The sequence below is a fragment of the Lontra canadensis genome, unplaced genomic scaffold (genome assembly GCF_010015895.1).
Source record: "Lontra canadensis isolate GAN:19392208 unplaced genomic scaffold, GSC_riverotter_1.0 scaffold2, whole genome shotgun sequence".
Taxonomy (NCBI): domain Eukaryota; kingdom Metazoa; phylum Chordata; class Mammalia; order Carnivora; family Mustelidae; genus Lontra; species Lontra canadensis.
Window position 1 is genome coordinate 57,583,610 of NW_022630996.1, and position 20,153 is coordinate 57,603,762.

The 20,153-nt window shown below is 41.6% G+C and overlaps 1 protein-coding gene across 15 annotated transcripts in view; it reads left to right on the forward strand.

Moving 5' to 3' along the window:
• The window catches only part of ICA1 (islet cell autoantigen 1), a 142,384-nt gene that overhangs the window by 112,647 nt on the left and 9,584 nt on the right, over positions 1-20,153 (forward strand). For 14 of the 15 annotated variants that reach the window (XM_032874202.1, XM_032874216.1, XM_032874210.1 and 11 more), the window contains 5 exons: positions 1,597-1,694; positions 4,256-4,308; positions 7,717-7,779; positions 7,891-7,923; positions 17,185-17,454. In XM_032874202.1, the coding sequence (XP_032730093.1) occupies positions 1,597-1,694; positions 4,256-4,308; positions 7,717-7,779; positions 7,891-7,923; positions 17,185-17,454 (517 nt within the window). The remainder of the gene's footprint in view (positions 1-1,596; positions 1,695-4,255; positions 4,309-7,716; positions 7,780-7,890; positions 7,924-17,184; positions 17,455-20,153) is intronic. The other variant, XM_032874319.1, reaches the window with a different exon arrangement.

The following is a 20,153-nucleotide window of genomic DNA, read 5'->3' on the forward strand; positions in this document are numbered from 1 at the left end:
CGAATAGTTTTTCCTTTTTAGTTTTCCAAGCATTCTACATGTGGTTCTATTATTTTTCTAATGTAAAAAATATTTTTTAAGAAGCAAAACATAATTCAGAATAGATATAATCAAATATGAATAAGACTGTAAATGCACTTTGAAGATGGAAGGACTTTCTTGAATTTGGTATGCTTAGTGAATGAAGCTTTAAGGAAGATATCAGTAATGGATCTGGCTTTGCAAAGACTGATCACAATTTTGAGGGTGGACACATGCAACTTTTTTGGGTAAAGAAACAGAATGAACAAAGGTAGGAAGAGAGCAATTAGCACATAGAAGGTGATGAGGAGATAGGTCTATGTGAATGGAAAGCTCCCATTTGGAAGCCAGTGGGTGGTAATCTGGGAGAGTAAGATAGGATCACATTTTAGAAGACCTTTCAAATCAGGCAGACAGGTTTAGACTAGAAGTGGAAAAAAATAAGGAACTACTACGGGTTCTCGAGAAAAACGGTAACATGATTACTTGGGTGTTATGGGGAATTTATTCTGTATAGGGAGTGAGACAGAGCATAACACCAGGGTCCACCTGGCGTCCATAACCGGCACCGCCGTCCATCCTAGCCCAGCTCTGCAAAGACTCTGTCTCCAAATTATCTCCATACAGCCTGCATCTAGACAACATGAATCTGTCAGAGTTGGTGTAGGAAACGTGCTTGTCACCTTCTGTGTGTGGGTCACACTAGAGAAAGATGGGGAAGGGGAAGGAGGATTAGACAGGAAGGCCCAAAGGACAGATTTTAAAGGTTCTATGATTATAAGCAGTATGAGTGTCTTGAAACGTTTCTTGTGTAATTTGTAGGTTTGTGGCTTAATTAGGACCACAAGTAGAGGTCTCTTTTTATAACTCATTATTCAGTTATAATGGAAATGTTTTGCTTTTTCAGGTTTTGCCATTGGTGTGCAGTTTTTAGGCACTGGATTTTTAAAAAGTCTTTCCTTAAATATTTAATAAAACTTGAGAACAGTAACTCCAAGAAATTATGTTCCAGAAACAGATTCCCACCCATTTTTAATCTACATGATTCAGATGCACCTGCTGTGTCCACTCGTGGGAGTTAACTTGTCAGAATATGTTAAGCCACTATTTTGTATTTTTTTTCCTTTAAAAAGGGTGTTGTTTTCTCTTATTTTTTCAAAAGCTGTTTTTAGATTATAAAATCGCAAACAAAATTAAAAATAAAATGAAATTGTCTCATCTTTGGGGGAGAAAAGCTTCTACTCTGTCAGTGTGTGGGCTGTAAGCAGAACAGAATGTTTATCTTGCTACATGTTGAAGATGGAAAATAAAGTTAGCAATAGCCAAAAGGCCTTCTTCTGAATAACTTACCACCAAGCGGAAAGCATAAATCTAGTGGCAAAACAATTCTCCTTTATAGGCTAGTATTTCTTGGACAGGTCTGAGAACATTTAAAATTTCTTTTCTGTCTACTTGATAGGATCAAGATAACCTCCCCTAACCTTGACTTCAAGGTTTGGTTTCTGGACCATAGGCAATTGAGTTTTTTTAATTGATCTTTTTTTCTTTTTTTTCCTTTTCATTATCATGATCAAGAGCTTACAAGACCCTATGAAAAAACTGATTGAGAAAGAAGAAAGGAAGAAGATCACCCAGCAGGAAAGTGCAGAGGCCACCGTGGAGGAACCCAGGCAGTAAGTCCCGGCTGCTTCTCTAGGCAAAATCTTTATTTCCACAGTCAAGAGCAGCACAGTCCTCACTGGCCAAATCTGCTGGGGTCTCAAACACAAGCAAATTGCTTTATTTCTCACTTCTCTGGGTTGATGTATTAAGATGAAGCCCAGACTTGTCCTGCACATATTCCTGCTTGGCCAGGACTCATCCCAATAGGAGACCGTTTCTGAGATTTTAGAAAGAGCACACTTGTGAGGAGTTGACTGGGACAAGAAAAGGCACACATCTCCAGTGCTCTCTGGCTCTCCATCTAGTGGCCTCAGCCTCAGCTTTCTGCTCTCTCAGGCTTCTGGACCCAATCTGGTCCTTTTGTTACCATCATTTACAAAATCCTGTCCCAGATAAGAAATCCCCTGGCTTTTCTCTCATCAAAGGGAATAACCTATGAGATTGCCTCTTGAGATACTGATACTAAGGTGTCATCATACAAAAGCGTTGGGTTCTGACATTTTGTTTCCTTACTGTTCAGACCTTCTGTTTTTTCCTCTGTGAATTAGAGAGTAGTTTTGAGTGCAGTAGTTTTGAGTCCATTTCTTGCCACTTTTACATACTGAGACAAATTTCTCAACATCTGTGGTGTATGATGTGTCCTGACCTCGTTCAGCAAGGAGGTTTCAGCGTGAATCTTTTCCTATTGAGATATCAGGGCTTGCAGGAATAGGGTTAGTCTTGAACTGGCTGACCTAGAAAAGTAGATTGCCTTCCCCACATTTGGGATTCTTTCTCCACACAAAAAAAATTTAGATGATAATTGTGTGGTAAAACTGGTTTGTATTTTAACTGTGTTTCTAAGGTTTCAAATATGTATTTTGGTCCCACAGAAGTGTTTGCACCCAGTATTAGCCTTTTTAATTTTATTTATTTATTATTTAATTTTTTAGTGGAGGGAGGGGCAGAGAGAGAGTGAGAGAGAGAAAATCTCAAGCAGACTCCCCACTGAGCATGGAGCTTGATGCATGAGATCTGAGATCATGACTCAACCTGAAATCAAGAGACAGATTGAATCTTAACCAGCTGAGCCACCCAGGCAAGCCTTTTTAAGTTTAAAGCAAATACTAGAAAATTCCTTTAATATAAAACAAAGACAAGTTTTCACTGTGAGAACAGCTATAGAATATGATCTGAAACTAATACAGTTGACTATTTTGGGGGGAAGCTGTTTAATGTATTCCTGGTATAATAGTAATGCTTATTAGTACCCTATGGTGAGCACCTACTGTGTAAGTACTGTGTAAGTACAGTATCAGGTGCTTTATTATATGTTATCTCTACTCATTCTCACAGTACCCCTTGGGTAATCAATGCCAGCATTTCCTCATTATTTAAATGATGGCAGTGAGGCTCAGAAGAAGTTAAGGGGCTGCCCAAGCCCCTGATGCAGTAAGAGGCAGGACCTGGAATGAATGCTGGTACCTTCCTTTCACCATATATGTCACTGTAATCAAAAGAAAGTATTAACTTTTACTTAGAAAGGAGACACCCAAGATTGTCTTGATTAGTTTTCCTTAATTTCAGGTTTCTCCATTATTTTAGTACTTTATTTTTTTAAAAGCGCAAAAAGTGTGGTGCCTGGGTGGCTCAGTGGGTTAAGGCCTCTGCCTTCAGCTCAGGTCATGATCCCAGGGTCCTGGGATTGAGCCCCATATGAGGCTCTCTGTTCAGCAGGGAGCCTGCTTCCCACCCCATCTCTCTGCCTGCCTCTCTGCCTACTTGTGATCTCTGTTTGTCAGATAAATAAATAAAATCTTTTTTTTAAATAAATAATAAAAAAAAAATAAAGGCTCAAGAAGTGTAATCCAGTAACTAATTTAAATACAAAATGGAAATTTAACAAGTTGGTTTTTTGTTTTGTTTTGTTTTGTTTTTTTCAAAAAACAGTAGGTAAAGGTGCTTTAGAGGGAGGTTCAAAGGTACCAGCTGAGTCTCAGGGTGGTGATGTATCTCTGCGTGATAGTAATCACTATGGTGAGAGTTCAGTAGGCGACAGTCTTCTGGATTTGAGACCCATCTTGCTTTTCAGCCTTAGGTAATTTCACTAACCTCCTGAGGTTTCCTCTCTTATAACAGCAGGAATCAGAATAAACACCCATTTGCCCATCAATTTTTTAACTATGTTTTTTAAAGCGACAACTATACAGCATCAATTTTAGTTATATTATCTGCTTAACTAGATATTTACAGAATATATGACTTACGATGAAATCAAACTCAGTTATTAAGGTGCTTCTAACCAGCCTTAGGAGAGGAAAAAGCCAGCAAATGTTATTTCTTCTTAAAAAAATGAATAGCATGGGGGCACCTGGGTGGCTCAGTGGGTTGAAGCCTCTGCCTTCGGCTCAGGTCATGATTTAAAGATTAAATAATCTTTAAAAAAAATGAATGGCATGTAAATGACTGTGTTTAATTGTGTGTGCATGTATTAAAGTGCAGTTATATTATACAGAATATCTGGCTTTATCGTAAATACAAAATTTTCAGAACTAGATTACTAAACTCTTTTTTTTTTCTTTCTAATTTTAAGGTTAATTTCATTAGAGGATGAAAACCAGCACAAGGAGTCTTCTAGTTTTAAGAGTAAGTTTTGATTTTTATTTAGAACTGCTTCTGAAATGCTACTGCTCGGCAACCAATTCGTTTTCTTTTTTGGCAGATTCCGCCTAGGCCTTTCTTCTTTTCCAATTGAAAAAATTCTTTTTTTTTTTTTTAAAGTTTTTTTTATTTATTTATTTGACAGACAGAGATCACAAGTAGGCAGAGAGGCAGGCAGAGAGAGAGAGAGGAGGAAGCAGGCTCCCTGCCGAGCAGAGAGCCCGATGCGGGACTCGATCCCAGGACCCTGAAATCATGACCTGAGCCGAAGGCAGAGGCTTAAACCCACTGAGCCACCCAGGCGCCCCTCAACTGAAAAAATTCTACACTGATTTGCTTTTTTTTCTTTCTTTCTTTCTTTTTTTTTTTTTTTTTACCATTTCAGTTTTGAATTTTCAAATATCAATGATACTGACGATATCGCGTTATTGAGAGAAGGTTTTATATTGTGAGCCAGAAAATAGCACCATTAGTCACTTCAGCAGCAGCCTGTCAGAGGAGCATCCAAAATGGAGAATGAACAGAGAGCGATTTCTTTTACAACAGATGATAACACTTCTGCTATTGCCGTTACTAGTTCTAACTGCCATTTGGGCTGTAAAGATAGTTTTAATAAGATTACATGATCAGATTGGGTGAGTCGGTTTCCAGTGTGTTGTGGGGTGGGGGTTGGTCTTTGTTGAGAACAGATGGGGAGAGCTCAGACAGGGCTCTTGCTGGCACTTCCTGGGTCTGCTCTGTCATGAGTAACATCAGCTCCCTTGGGTGTGCTGACCCCCCGATGGTCGGGAAGGCGATCAGAACCTTCGGAGATGATGCAATGTGCCGTGAAAGGTTTGTCAGCTATTCCTGGCTCCTGCGATGACAGCCAGTTCTTTCACTGGTTGTTCTCGTAATGGAATAGAGGGTCCAGTAAAACATGGTGGGACTAAGGTGATATAATGCTGAGCTTTTCACTGGGACTTGAATCCTCAGGGGTGCAAGGGAAAGCTATATAGGTAGTGCACAGAGAACTGAAATTACCTCTCCTCAGTCTGGCCCTCCCGGGGGCATATCCGCCTTTGCCTCACTCTACCCTTTGCTGTGGCAGCCCTTCCAGGAAATAATAGGAGGCAAAGCAGACCCTGGGACTTCCTTTCTCTTCTATTCTTTTCCTCCACCCTCTACCTTCCTTCTGTCTTTCCTCCCACTTTCTTAACAATTTGCTTCACCACTTCATTCTTCCACTTTACGGCTTCCTTTGCTTCTCTCTCATCTACCTTTCAAAAGAAAGCAAAAACCTCTCCCCATCTGCCTCTTTAACTTGCCTTCATGTCATCATTTCATGCATGTACACCCTCACTTACTCACATATTTGCTCATTTGTTCAATAGATATTGATTTCAAAATTTTGTTTATTTGAGAGAGAAAGAGCACACATGAGCAGGGGGAGGGGCAGAGGGAGAGGGAAAGAGAGAATCTCAAGCAGACCTTCACTGAGCACAAAGCCAATGCAGGGCTTGGTCTCACAAGAGACTATGACCTGAGCCAAAACCGAGAGCCAGACACTTAACCAGCTGAGCCACCCAGGTGCCCCTGTTCCACAGATACGTGTTGAGTGATGCCTGTGTGGCAGGCACAGCAGTAGGCTCTGGGCACACAGTAGTACACCAGATGTATTCAGACCCTTCCCAAGACGGGGTTCACAGAACAGGAAGCTGGTGGAAATCTAATAATTTGCACAAGTAATTGGGCAACTCTAACTTTGTTAAGAGCTGCGAGGGTCCTTGGCATGTGCAATAGGGAGACCCCACCTGTTTAAGGGGCTCACAGATCTAGCTAAGTCAAGTGCTGTTGCAGGAGCTATCAAAGTAAAATTAACAGCCTGGGCAAAGACTATGAGCCAGGGAGGACCAGGAGAAAGTCAGAAGGACACTATTCTAGAGCATGAGACAAGAAGCAAGTGGCAGAAGAAGACAGAAAAGGAAGCCAACCTGATGTTGGCCACATAAGAGCTCTCTGAATGTATTGATCCCCACCTCCAGCCTAACTATCTTTTGGGTGTCGACAGCATTAATTAGGTTGTGGGAATCTAGAAGTATTATAGTTTTGAGGGAAAATGCAAACTCCAGTTTATTATATTTGTTTTCTCAAGTTACATGTCAATATAAATCATGTCTTTATATGAAAGAATCAATTTTTTTCTTTCTTTGTGTAGTGTGTTCACTTGTTTGTGGTATTTGCATAATATTTTGAGATTGCAAATGTTGATCACTTTGTTTTAGGTATACATAGAATGGAATACACCATAATGAAGTGTCATCTGTCTTTTATTTTGTGACCTGCAAAAAATCTAACGTACATGTGTGCAAACCCAAGGTTTATTTTTTATTTTTTTAATTTTTTTATTCATCTAGGAGAGAGAGAGAACATGAGTAAGGGGGAAGGGTCAAAGAGAGAGGGAGAAGCAGACTCCCCAGTGAGCAGGGAGCCCGACGCAGGGCTAGATCTTAGAACAGGATCATGACCTGCACCAAAGGCAGATACTTAACCAACTGAGCCACCCCAAGCAAACCAAGTTCTAGGACTGTTGTATTGTGTTGTATACACACACAAACACACACACACACACACACACACGTGCGCACGCGCATATACACAGACACATACTTGATTACTTAGAGTGGTTTTTAGTTTAGAGAAAATTGGGCAGAAGGTACAGAGATCTCCTTATATCCCCTATCCCTACATATGCATTATCAACATCCCCTACCAGGGTAATACATTTCTTATAATCGATGAACCAACACTGACCTATCATTGCCACTCATAGTTTAAATTAAGGTGCACTCTTGGTGCTATGCGTTTTATGGGTTTTGACAAATGTATAATGACATGTATTCATCACTAGAATATTATACAGAATAGTTTCACTGTCATAAAATCCTCTGTGTCTCCTTGTCCATCTCTCCCTTCCTCCAAACACTGAGCAACCACCAATCTTTTTACTGTTAAAATAGTTTTGTCTTTTCCAGAATTCTGTATAGTGGGAATTATGCTGTATATAGCATTTATAGACTGATTACTTTCACTCAGCGATCTGCCCTTTTTATTTTGGCCAGGCCCCAAATGGCTGAGGTTTGTAGCACCATCAGTAGTCAGTTACTTAAATCACACGTTTGTCCATGAAAGGAGAATTTTTAGGTCAGTGTCATCTAGGTTTCTACCAAACAAATCAAAGATCCGAGGTTGTTAACTCAGAACTCCTTGAGAGCCAACAGCTTGAGCAGAATGTAATCTCAGGACCCCTGCTTCTGTGTGAGGAGCTGTCTGTTTACCTTACACTGCAAGACCATATGAACACACACCCCATTCTGAATTGGTGATAACCAAATGCATGTGTTCTATTTACAGCTGAAGATGGAAAAAGCGTTTTATCTGCCTTAGACAAAAGCTCTACACATAATGCATGCTCAGGTAATCTAGATTAAGGAAAATGACTCAATTTTAATAAATTTGACAAACTCCTTACCAAATGAAACTGACTCATAATTTTGTTTTCTTTCCCTTCTTCTATTGGACCTGTAGATGAACTATTAGACATGAAACCCGAGGAAGGTGGTAAGATTTATACATTTCTTTAGGGTTATAATTTAACTTTTAATACTGTTTTTATTAGGAAAATGTAATGTTTATATTTTGAATAGCTTTGCATTCCCAAGCAAATTGTTTTTAGGTGACTGTCATTTGTCTTTATAAATGACTTTAAATATGCTCAAGCACAAGTTAGTATATATTTGTTAGTATATATAAGTTAGTATATGATTTGTCATCCTTAGTTTAATTACATAATGTTCGAACTCCTAAAGCTAAAAGTTATGACATCAAAAGTCATCTGCTGTAGTAGAAAAAACATGGTTCGTGGAATCAGACCTGAACTTGACTGTCAGTTCTACTATAAAACTATCTGTATGGCCTTAAGTAATTTGCTTCATGCTTGAACTCCTTCAGCCTCCATTGCTTTCATTACAACGTGGAACCAACAGCAACAGTCTTGCTGGGTTGTTGTCAGAATTGGAGATCATGTATATGGAGGGTCTCTTGTGGCCTCTGACACAAGGACACTCTTGAGATGGGAATCATTTGAGATAGCACTAGAAACATTGTGCTGCATCTACACTGAGTCTTAGTTAAACAGAGGAAGAGTTTGCCTGGCCAGGGCACCCACCCAAGTTCAACAGACCTAAAATCGCTTAGTAAATAACTACCCCCCCACCAAAAAAGAGAATCCAGAGGCATGGATCTGGATGAGTCACTCATTGTCTTAAGTTACCCCAGGAATTTGAGTGCGTTCAGCCTGGTAGAACCGTTGCTTTTGTCCTACCAAGTGTTAGCTTCTGATGATTTATCATGAGTCCAAAATACCCCTGAAATTCTGAGACAAACTCTAGTGTACCCTCTGTCCTGGGTGGCTGGTTCACAGCCTGCCCTGGTTTTACAGGTTTCTCATAGGACTGGAAATGGGGCAAGATTATCCTGAAGGCCCCAGTTAACTAGGGCAGACAATTTTCTCTACTCAGTTTGAGCTTGATTGGGGTTTAATCTCCAAAGTGTGAGAGGATTAAAGTCTGGCAAACAGAAGGCATTGGTTAAAGTTTTTTCAGAATTGGAAAGGCAGTAGAGCTCCTGCATTAGGTTTCCAGGGTTTAGGATTATCAACTTGAGGGAAGAAACCTGCTTTCCTTACTTATTTCTCACTGCAGGCAATACACTGTACAATATCTCATGAATGTCCCTATGTATTTTTGTCACAATGACTACTTATTTGTAAACATTGCATTTACATCAGATTATGAAAGTAAAAAGTGAATAGTTAAAAGCAGACCTTCACTACCTGGTCCCCATTTTCTTTTTCTCTCTCTCTCTTTTTTTTTTTTTTTAAGATTTTATTTATTTATTTGGCAGACAGAGATCACAAGTAGGCAGAGAGGCAGTCAGAGAGAGAGGAAAGGAAGTAGGCTTCCTGCTGAGCAGAGAGCCCCATGTGGGGCTCAATCCCAGGACTCTAAAAATGTTTCCCCCTTGGCTATAAGGATTAATTACTTTGATAAATTAAAGGAAAATTTCTTACATGTTGTTGTTCTTTTTTTTTTTTTTTTTTTTTTTTTTTGGAGGGGGAAATATTTCAGTCTTGCACAGGTGGGCTACAGACAATAATATAACACTCAGGAGGGGCCCACCATCTAGTTTTAGCAAATCTCCACATTTAGCTGGTTCTTTGTAATTATATGTATATTTCAGCTTGTTTTGGTAGGAAGATTGTTATTTCTCCTTTTGCCAACATCTTATTTATGTAATTTGTTCTTTGCTTTTATTAACTCCTATTTAATTTCATTATTTTAATTAACATAATTTTTGAATTAGGTATATTCACATTGGTACATGATAATGATAATAAAACTGTAGGCAATAGAAAACTCTGACTCCCATTTCCGCTCTCTGCTCTTCCCTATTCCAGTATTCCCATCCCCATTCTATCCTCCTGGCATTTCTTTATGTACAGTACAAGCAAATATGAGTCTGTATTCTCATGTGTCCCCCTTCTTACAAAATGGGTTCTTGCTTTTGGATTTTGACTTTTTCAACTTGGGTAGTAAAGTACAATAAAAACTCCCGCAGTAGCTGTGCATTTCTTTGCAGAATTAAATCAGAAATGCTACTTCCTGTGATATATGCTTACTTTCATAAACTTATTCTAGAGCATGAGTCATGGGTACACTGGAATAAGACTGATACCTTTCCACCTATTTAGAACTTTTATATCTCATTGGTTTATAGTTAACAGTCTTTGTTTCACAGAATAGAGGCTCATACCCTTTTTTTGAGCACTCATGCAATTCTAACAATAGAGAGGTGCATGTATTCTTCTCCAGAATGTTTACTTGTTTTCAGGCAGAAAAGTTGATTTACAGACTGTCTCAGTTAAATGCAGTGTGATGTAATCTCTCATTTCCCTTTATCACTGCCAACCCATAAAGCCCTTCTTGAGGCATGAGCGGTGCTTTGTCACTATCTGACTCTTCTGCATTGGCAACCCCTCGGGCAGCATCAGTTTAAAGATTAACGCGACCACAAGTACAGAAATACTCTGTCAGAGCACAGAACTTGCAGCGACTGAAGAAAAGAGCACACGATAATTAGTTGACTTCAAAATGTGCCCTTCAGAAAACTGCCAGAAGGCCCAAATCCTGAATTAAAGCACTGATTATAATATGCAAGACATTAAACAATCAAGAAATAAAAAGAGCTTAATCCAGGGATGGCTGCCTTTATAGGACTTGGGGGCTATAAGCTCTAGTACCCAGCTGCTTGGGGACCAGTTCATTCCCACTGGTAATTCTGTTAGACAAGTAATGGCCAAGCTGTGGCACAATGTTATCGAAAAGCGAACTGCTTATAACAAGAAGAAGACAATTCTCCAGGACTGTTGCGCAGAAAATCACTCTGATTCAGTGTCATAATGAAATGTGTTTTCTCCTACTAAATAGATAATATAAATAGAAAACCAATATTTGGCCAGTTGATAAAAATTTTTAAGTTAAAAAAAAAATCAACTGAGTGACATTTTCCAATAACTTGAAAGTGGCCCTAAAATTGCCTTGTGACCACATGTGACAATTGCAACCTCAACTCATGAATTAGTTGTAACATATAGAAGTTTTTGTGTTCCTCAAAGTTGGGCTAGCAGAAAAGTAACTGAACCGAAAGCAGTGGTATGAAGCAGAGAGAGTTAGATGAACTTAGCACACCTAAATCTCATTACTTGGATTTATCCAAAAGATCCTTTTCTAGGACAAGGTTAACTGAAATTATTAAGAATTTTAAGTGTACACATTACAATTAAAATGTATTGTCTTCTGCCATTTCTTTGGTTACTACTTTCAAACTTGTGATTCTAAATTCTGAATTAAATTTCAGAACAACAAAGAAGGTCATTCAAAGGCATACTTAGGTCTGGGTGCAGATCTTTAGCCCTTAATAGTAATATAAGCTTATGTCCCGATGCCTCGTTTCCCAAGATGTTCGGGACTATCTCTTGCTGTTCTCCGTACAGAGCTGACTAGGGATCTCATTGCTTCCTCACATGTAGTGAAGCAAAGACTAAGCTTGTTATCTTTTCTCATCAACTTTCCCTTCTCCCTGTCTCTCTCAGCATTGGAGGATGAAATTCTGGTTTTGGTCCTTTCATAAAATAATGGTGCAGTTTTAAAACCAAACACTCTACTGTTCTTACTTGATCACCATGGAATATTGTATATGGATTTATTCCTGCCTCAGGTGTCAAGTTTCTCAGTAAATTGCTTGCTTGTTAAGCTCCTATGCTGAAATGGAGGACCAGGGCTGGGGATCATCAAGAAATATTTTTTGAATGTCTCCTCGGGGTCTGGCACTGTTGGGATTTTGTTTTCATTTTTTTGGAGGGTGTATGTATGTGTGTATCCCAGAGAGTGGATAGAGAGGGATTTCCCCCCATCTGTTATTATTATTAGCTGTGTCTTTTTTCACCAAAAGGGAGTTTTTAGAAGTAGTATTCTTGGATTCCACACCAGTACAATTTGTTACCACACCTTTTATAAGGATGAATACTTTTCTCGTTAGACATTTTTGTACGGTGGTTTCCCACCTCATCTTTCTCCCCCATACTCTCTGTTGGGAGGTGTGAGGGCTGTGTTGGTTGTTGGGGTTTTTCATGTGTATTGCAAGTGTGCAGCCTTTGCACTGTCATAATGCTGAGAGTGGGGACCAGGGAGAAAACCAAAGAAACAGTGTCTTCCTGTTTCACACACAGATGAAGGTAACTTATGTGACATTTATCTCATTGTTTTCCTGTGCTCTCATTTTTGGTCTATGTAGCTATGTTTCCAACTTCTGTGTTCCTAATTCATGCTGAGGTCATGAAACTCTGTATGATTTCAAAACTATAACCTGAGTGGGCTGTCACCAGTTGCCCACATTTACTTTCTGTCACCCACCCTCTGTCTGAACTTAAGAGAGCTTTCTCTGTATGTCAGTTTTCACTCTGAAAACTCACTGGGTCAGAATCAGAGTGCATTGGCTCAGAATCCGTTTTCCTGGGGAATATTTTCCCAGGGGCATAGGATTTTTATTTTTGAACCCTTGTGCAGTGTGCAGCAAACATGCTGAGTGGGTCTGCCATCTCAGCCATTCTGCCGTGCTGCCTGCAGCCAAGAGCTTTGCCTGGCTGGCAGTGGAGCCATCTGACCTTAGAAATCTTCAAAACTTTACAAAAGTTTGAATATTCACTTATACATGACATCTTTAACAGGCTCTGCGCATCTTTAACCGCACTGAGAAAACATCTTGACCTATGAGCTAGGGATCCCCAGCCAAATAATATGTAACTAATAAATTATATGACCTTTGGCAGGCCATCTAGCTTGGGTGTCTTTTTCCTTATTGGCAAAGTGACTTACAGGTGGTAATTTCCAAGAACCCTTTCAGTTAAGTATGAATCTCTCTAGGCATCTCACTGGGAGAAAACAGCAGGTTCCCAGACAGGAAGGCAGGAAAGTGTGATTGAGAAATGGCAGATGTGGTGGGTTTTTGCCGAATCGTAGGCTTCCCTGAAGGATTTGCTAGCAGGGCTACATTAGAGCTGGACTGCAGAGGTCCTGAATACCACTGTAAGGAGTGTTACAGAGGGAGCCTTTGAAGGTTTTTGAGTAAGAAGTTATAATCTCACAGCTAAACTGAGCAAAGGTATACAGCGAGAGGGTGCTTTTTATGGAGTGCCAGTAGGCTTGCCAGTGGGCAAACCCCAAAGGACCTTCAAGTCAGGAGTTTGCCATCAGAGTTCAAAAAAACATGGAATTGGAGACAGAGATTTGAGAATCTTCCCAGGTGAGACTGGAAACATGAGAATAGGTAAAATATTTTGTAGATAATGTAGGAAAGGGAGATATGGTTTAGGAGGAAACTTCAGGGTAACTAGAGTAGGAAGAGGCAGCAGGAACAGTATTGTCAAGGAGATGGAAGGACATTTAAAAGAGCCATTTCATGGAGACCCCAGGAGATGACAGCATTTCCAGAGTGGGCAACAGGGCAAAGTGCCACAGGGGGTGAGGGCAGAGAAAAGGGGATTGGAATCGGCCACAGGGATCTCACTGGTAACCCTCAGGAGGGCCACTTAAGTATGGAGTGGGGGCAGGAGCTTGACGACGGGCTGCTGAAACAAGAATGGTTGACAAAACAGTGTGTGGCTATAGAAGGAGAAGCAACCAGAGGGGCAATGTTGGGGGTGGGATAGGGTGCCAGAGGAGACAGGAATCACAAGATGGAATATGTACACATCTTCTGAGGTCAGGAGAGGAAGCCTTGGAGAGAGAGAGAGACTACAGATGCTGGAGCTGAATCCCGGTGGGAGCAGAGCAGGCTCCCAGCAGGAGGGGAGAGCGTAGAATGGACTATGTTAAAAAGAAGGAAGGAATGCATGAAGGGTCAGGGTCATAGAGCTGAAGGCTGGGAGGTGAGAACTAGAGTTTGTTGTTGGCCTCTGTTTCTATAATAACGTCAGGAGTTGTGTTACCTGATATGAGCGTGAACATGGAGACTCAGGAACCTGCCAGAGCATGAAGGGGACTTGGAGTTGTATCTGTGGGTTTGGCACCTGAGAGCTCCAGAAACCCTGGTTCACCCTTGAAAGATGGGGCACCGTAACCCAGGAGCAATACTTGCTCAGCTCCCTGGAGAGAAGCCCTGACTCCACCTGTGCTGCCCTTCCCGGGGCTTCACTCAAAGAGCTTATTCTCTTTCTCTGTGTCCCGTTTTCTCACAGTTGAGTTGAATTATTCCCAAAGAAAATGATAGCTTGATTCTTAAGAGCCAACTGACTAGTGTTATTTTTCAAGTCTTGACATGTCTGGTTACAGACCTAAACCTGTCCTTTTCTACTTGTAATTAAATTTTTCTTACAAGTTATGTATAGTAATTTCAAGCATCTTAATTATCAGGGCAATAATTGGGCTTCCCTATTTTCTGGTTCAAGTCAGTGCCAGTTTCAGTGCTTTTAGGGAAGTGATAAGTTCTCTTAGAAAAAATGTCCACTGTGTAGCTCACTTGAACAGTTAAATATTACCAGGACACTGATAGGCCAAATTCAGTGGTCAACCTCCAACTAAATAATCGGAACTAGCTCTAGACAGTATCATCCTCACCAAGGGTCCTTTTCTCATTTCTATCAGTAAAGTTGAGTTTGACAGGATACACTATTAGTCAGGAACCTTTTTGTTGGAAGTAACAGAAACCCCTCTCTAAGTAGTTGAGCTTTCCAATTAAAAAGAAAAGATCATATTGGGAATTGGTCCCTGAAACTCCAAACATACAGTAAGGAATTGGCTTCAAGCGAGGCTGGGTCTGGGGCTTACACAGTGTTGTCAAGATTCTCTTTCCAACTCTTGGTGCTGGTTTGCCCTATGTTTGGCTCCCCAGGAGCCTCAAAACTGCATCTTTAGAACTTGGAATCTGAATGAGAGACCCTCCTCAGAGACACGCCTCTGGCGTGTGCCCATCACTGAGCCAGTCACCATGGCCTGAGAAATGGGGGAGGCTGGCCAGCCTAGGTGAGGGGTGTTGGGGCACATGTGTCTCACCAGGATCCTGTGGAGAAAGTGTTTCCCAAAAGGGAAAACTGAAGAGGAGGAGGGAAGGGATGCTAAGTTAACGAAACCCACAGAAGTCCACTCAATACCCTCCCACACGACCTAAATAGTATAAACAAAGAGCTTTTGCAGTTTCTGGTTGGTTTTGGAAAGCTCAAAGTTTATTACTTATCGTTGCTGATGTTAGTCATGATCTTCCCTGGACTGACATCTTGATGGAAGCAGGGAAGCCTCTCCCAGGGTTTGACTGAGCACAGGGCTGTGAAGTGACTTCAGGAAGTGCTCATCTAAAGTCATCCCTTCCTCTAGAGTCTACTCTTTGATTGGAATTGGCGCCAATAAAACAGGTTTGATTCAGCAATCATCTGGTTTCAGTCAGGCCAGAAAGTAAACCACGAGAAAAGGTTTGGGTATTCCAGTTCCAACGGAAAGCAGAAAGTACAGAGATTTGTGAAGTTAATATGTGTAAATGGAGTGATACTGGGAGAGGTTCAGAGAGGGAAGGAGAGGGTTGCATAGCCAGCTGCATGTTGAGGAACACAGCCAGGCTTCCTGCCTGCATTCAAATACACAGGCTGTCCTTCTGCCCACCTGCCTTTCCACCTTTCACAAGCCAAGGTGGGTCCTGACTGCCCACCCTCCTACTGCAGAGCCGTCTCACAGCCTGTTTACGAAAATGCCATTTCCCTCATTTACTCACCACCCCTCCTTACAGGCTACGTTTCAGTGCAAATTTCTGTGATAACACAAACAATAAGAATACTTAAATTAGACAGTTGTCCAATTGAGGTGATATTTTGCTGCTATTTTTAAACCATAGTGATAGGAGAGTGTCTGGACTCCTCCCTTCCTGGATATATAGCTAGTCTGCCTAGCACATCAAAAATCCTCTATTAGAACACCATTGTTTTAAGTGTTGTTGAAAATAGATTCGGTAAAGCTGACAGATAAGCTGTATTCCTTTAAAAAAAAAAAAACAAAGCTGTCACTTACTAATTACCTCATATATTTGAGGAAAACTTGTTAATTTTCACTTAATATGACAGTATCAGAATTGCAATGTAGCACAGAGAAAATATAAATCATGATTATTCCTTCTTTTTGTGACTTCCAGCAATGTTTGCAGTTTCCCTGTGGCAATTAGATACTACAGCAAAACCACAGTTAATAAGACCATCCGTCCCTAGTGTTCAAAACAGATGGAAAACCCAGCAAAAAGTCTTGTAGTTTTTCTGGTTAGTGATGCCCCCATTTTACTTGTGTGCCCTGTTCAGTATTTTGTCAGTGTTCATATTGTAAGAATGGATCTCTTCTTTAAAGTCTCCTTTGTGGATAAGCAATGAGATTTTAAGGTGTATTTCTTTTGGTCTTCCTGACAATGCTTTAAGGTGGGCATTATTCATATTATAATTTACAGGTGAAAAAACAGAGGCCGGGAAGAGCTAAGGGTCTTGCTGTAGTCACACAGCAGGAATGGTCTCAGGCCTTCCCCTCTGGTCTTGAACTCATTCCAGAGCTGTGTCTCTGGCAGATCTGATGTTTGCCCTGTTTTCCTGTCATTCTTTCACTGCTGCCCTCAAGCACACCAGACCCACCTTTCCTTTGCTTTGGCAAGGACTTGTGGTTGGGTTGCAGTCAGTTGCAGCAAAGGAGAAGGGAAGCCAGTGGCCTTCTTTGGTCATCGATGGATGTCCTGACATCCTCCACTCCTGCCCAGTGTGTGGCAAGGGTCCTCACCCCATCCTGGATGATACGGCAGGCGCCCACATGGTGTGTTGGCTGTGGATTTAGGGCTTATTGTGTGAGAAGATTCCGGAAGCTATGCAAACAAGGAACGAAAATCTCTCACATGCCTTCAATCCTGGCTTTTCTTCCTGTTTGAGAAATGTTTTGGTGATAAATTTACTTTTACATTAAGAAAAAACCAAAACCCTCGAGTTTTGGTGGAAACTGTTTCAGTACAATTCTAATGGTGCTCAGAAACAACTTGCTTTGGAGGAACAGAAATGAGGGACCACGGGACTAGAAATTGAATTCCGAAATTTCTTAAGAGAAGCTATAATGAGAATAATTTAGAGCTTGATAAACTTGTTCTTAAATCTAGCCATCACCCAGTCTGTCCCATCCCAGCCCTCACTGCATTTACTCCCAAGGGCTTTGGCCCTGGGTGGTGAGGTGTTTTGTGCTCTGTTACTTTGATCAGCTTGCCTGGGCCCAATGGCAGGGACCCTAGAACCTGACGCTGCTGACAAAGATGACCTGCTGCTGTTGAATGAGATCTTCAACGCTTCCTCCCTGGACGAGAGTGAGTTCAGCAAGGAGTGGGCTGCTGTGTTTGGAGACGACCGGCTGAAGGAGCCCGTGCCCACTGTGGCCCCAGGAGAGCCAGACCCCCGGCCCCAGACGGGTTCAGGATTCCTTCCTTCGCAGCTTTTAGACCAAAACATGAAAGACTTACAGGCCTCACTACAAGGTATGTACCATGGGGATTGAAATAGGTTTTTTTTTTTTTTGGTTTGTTCATTCTTTATTTTTAATTCAAAGGCCTCTTTCTTCCTTCTTTGTCTTTTTTTAATGTTTTCTGATTTTTATTTCATATCTAGTGTCTTTTTGTTGCTGTTTTTTCATCTTTGTATTTTTCTTTCATATCCAGTGACTTTTTAGTTGAAATCTCAGAATCATATTCCACCTTTAAAATGTGTTATAGGGTTTAAGATCTCTTCCTTCTCATCATTTTTTCCTCATGTTCACATTTTTTTTAAATAAAAGGTTAGAGAGGTGGCCCTCATTCTTACTGTCTTGCTCTGAATGTCGACTTTTCCCGGCATACTTCAGAGAATCAGATTGGCTTCACAGTCATGACCTTATTGGCTTGGCCATTCCTGTCTGGACAGTTCTCCACATTGCTATAGTCATGCCATCTTTCTGGGTGCTAAGTAACATCCCTATGGGCTTCTTAACTCTTCTCACACTGAATTTTATCTTGCTTCTTGCTGTCTGTCCTTCCTGGCCCACCCCTGCCCTGAGGATGCTCTCAGCTGAGCTGTTCCTGTTGTGTCTGAAACACGTAGCCCAATAGCCCCCATGCTTGTCGGCCACCACAGAAATAACAGTTGCCACGCCGATCCTCTGTGGCCAGCAACACTGGTCACGGTGAAAGGCATCCTGGCTGAGAACTGCCGGCCCGGGGAACACATTGATTTAGAGTACAGAACTCAAACTCAGATTGAAATAGAAATTTTGGGTTTCTAAACAGACCTTGGGAAGAAACGATTTTCTAGTATTTCAACACTTTTTTTTTTCCTTCTTTCATCTCACCTTAATTGTAAGACAGGCATCACTATTAGGAAATTCTCAAATTGTTCTGGCTTTTCTGTGAATTTAGGCTATCTCCTTAATAAGTGTTTATCTGGCACTTAAAGCTGAGAACAAACAGCAGAGCTGGAATGATTAAGTAATTATGAGCTATTAAAAAAAAAACCTCAGGTCTTTGGAGATGAGATCATGGACACAGCAAGAGTTGGTGGGCAAGACCAAAAAAAAAAAAAAAAGCCTTCCCTCTTTTTTTTTTTTAATAAAATACACCATTCCTTTCATTGTCTTCCGTGAGTCCCGTTTTGTAGCCATATCATTTATTTAGAGATAGGAGGAATAAATGGAGTCCAAAAATACTTCACCCCGAGTCTCACCCCTGGGTTTCGCCATCTCTCCCACGGAGCTCCAGAGGAGCAATGCTGCCAGTGACTGGAGTTTCACCCCCACCCACCTGTGGTGGAGGTGCTGACAAGCCGTGGGAGAGTTGGAAGCCCAGAGCCAGGATCCACTACTCAGATCTTGGGCTTGCTGGAGACTCTCCAGCTGTGCAACAGGATGAACCCCATTCATGCCCCTAGCTATGAAGACCCACAGGAATGGTGGTGGCAGTGCTCCCCCTTAGCTGGGGTGGCTGAGTGTCACTCACTTGTGGGTGGCCCCCACTGACAGCTGAGAAGTCAGAGCTCCACGCTCTCTTCCTGAGGAGGTCATGAGATCTCAGCTCAGGGCCCATGTTATGAGAGGTCCCTGAGAGTCACGACAGGAGCCGTGGCAGTGGACTTCACCATTTAATCTTGTCCCAGATCCAAGGAAACAAACAGCACTGGAGTGTGCTTGGGGCTAAGGAGGGAGGTGTTCTGACAGTGAGAAATATAAGCTGGCTGTAGAAAGAGGCATTCTTGTAGACCTCCACTGGTAGACCAAGGGAGGCCATTTGTTTCTCCTTGATTCAACAGAGATTTATCAGGTCCTTCTGGGTCCCAGACATTGGAGAGTCATCTGAGAATATAACAGAAAAGGCTTCTGCCTTCCTGGAACTCACGTTCTAATGAGGAGGAGGTAATGAGCAATACACATTGTAAAGAAAAATCACAGGCTAGGCTAGAAATTGATCGGTATTATGGAGAAAAGGAAAAATAGTACCAGGAGATAATGTTGGGCAGATGGCAAGGCAGGTCAGGCTGTAGAACTAAATAGGATTCTTACTGAGAATATGAGATCTGAGCTGACTTGAGGAGGTGAGAGAATTGGCCATGGGGAGATGGGGACAGAGGGAACACAATACTCATCATGCCTAGTGTGGTCAAGGGTCTGCAGGAAGAGCTCTGTGCCTGGAGTGAGGCAGGGAGGCAGAGGCTTGGCCTCCTGGCCTTTGGAAGAACCTGGGCCTTTGGGGGGCCCAAGCAAAATTGGGAACCATCACAGTGTCTTGGACTGCCGATGGGCATGATCTGATTTACCACTTAAAAGGATTATCCTGGCTGCTAAAAGTTTCCTTTTTTCTGCTGGTATTCTATGAAGACCAATGTTAAAGGAGTTGTTTTATAGCCTCTGATTATCGTGTTTCCTTTGCATACCAATAGCCACAAATTGAATGTCTATGGAACTCAAAATGACAGGGAAAAAAAAAAAAGTGGAACCTAAGTATTTGAAAGAGGAAGGCCATTTAGCTTCTGCCACACCTATGGATTCCCAACAGGTGATCCCACAATTCCAGCCCTGATGCTGCCCTGATGGCAGGGAACCTTCGAAACAGGTGTGGTACAAATAAAGAAGGGGCACCCTGCTTCAATGACCGATCATGTTACCCAGTTACAACCGCGTTCTGTGCTTTTGCCAGGACTTTCCCCACCCACC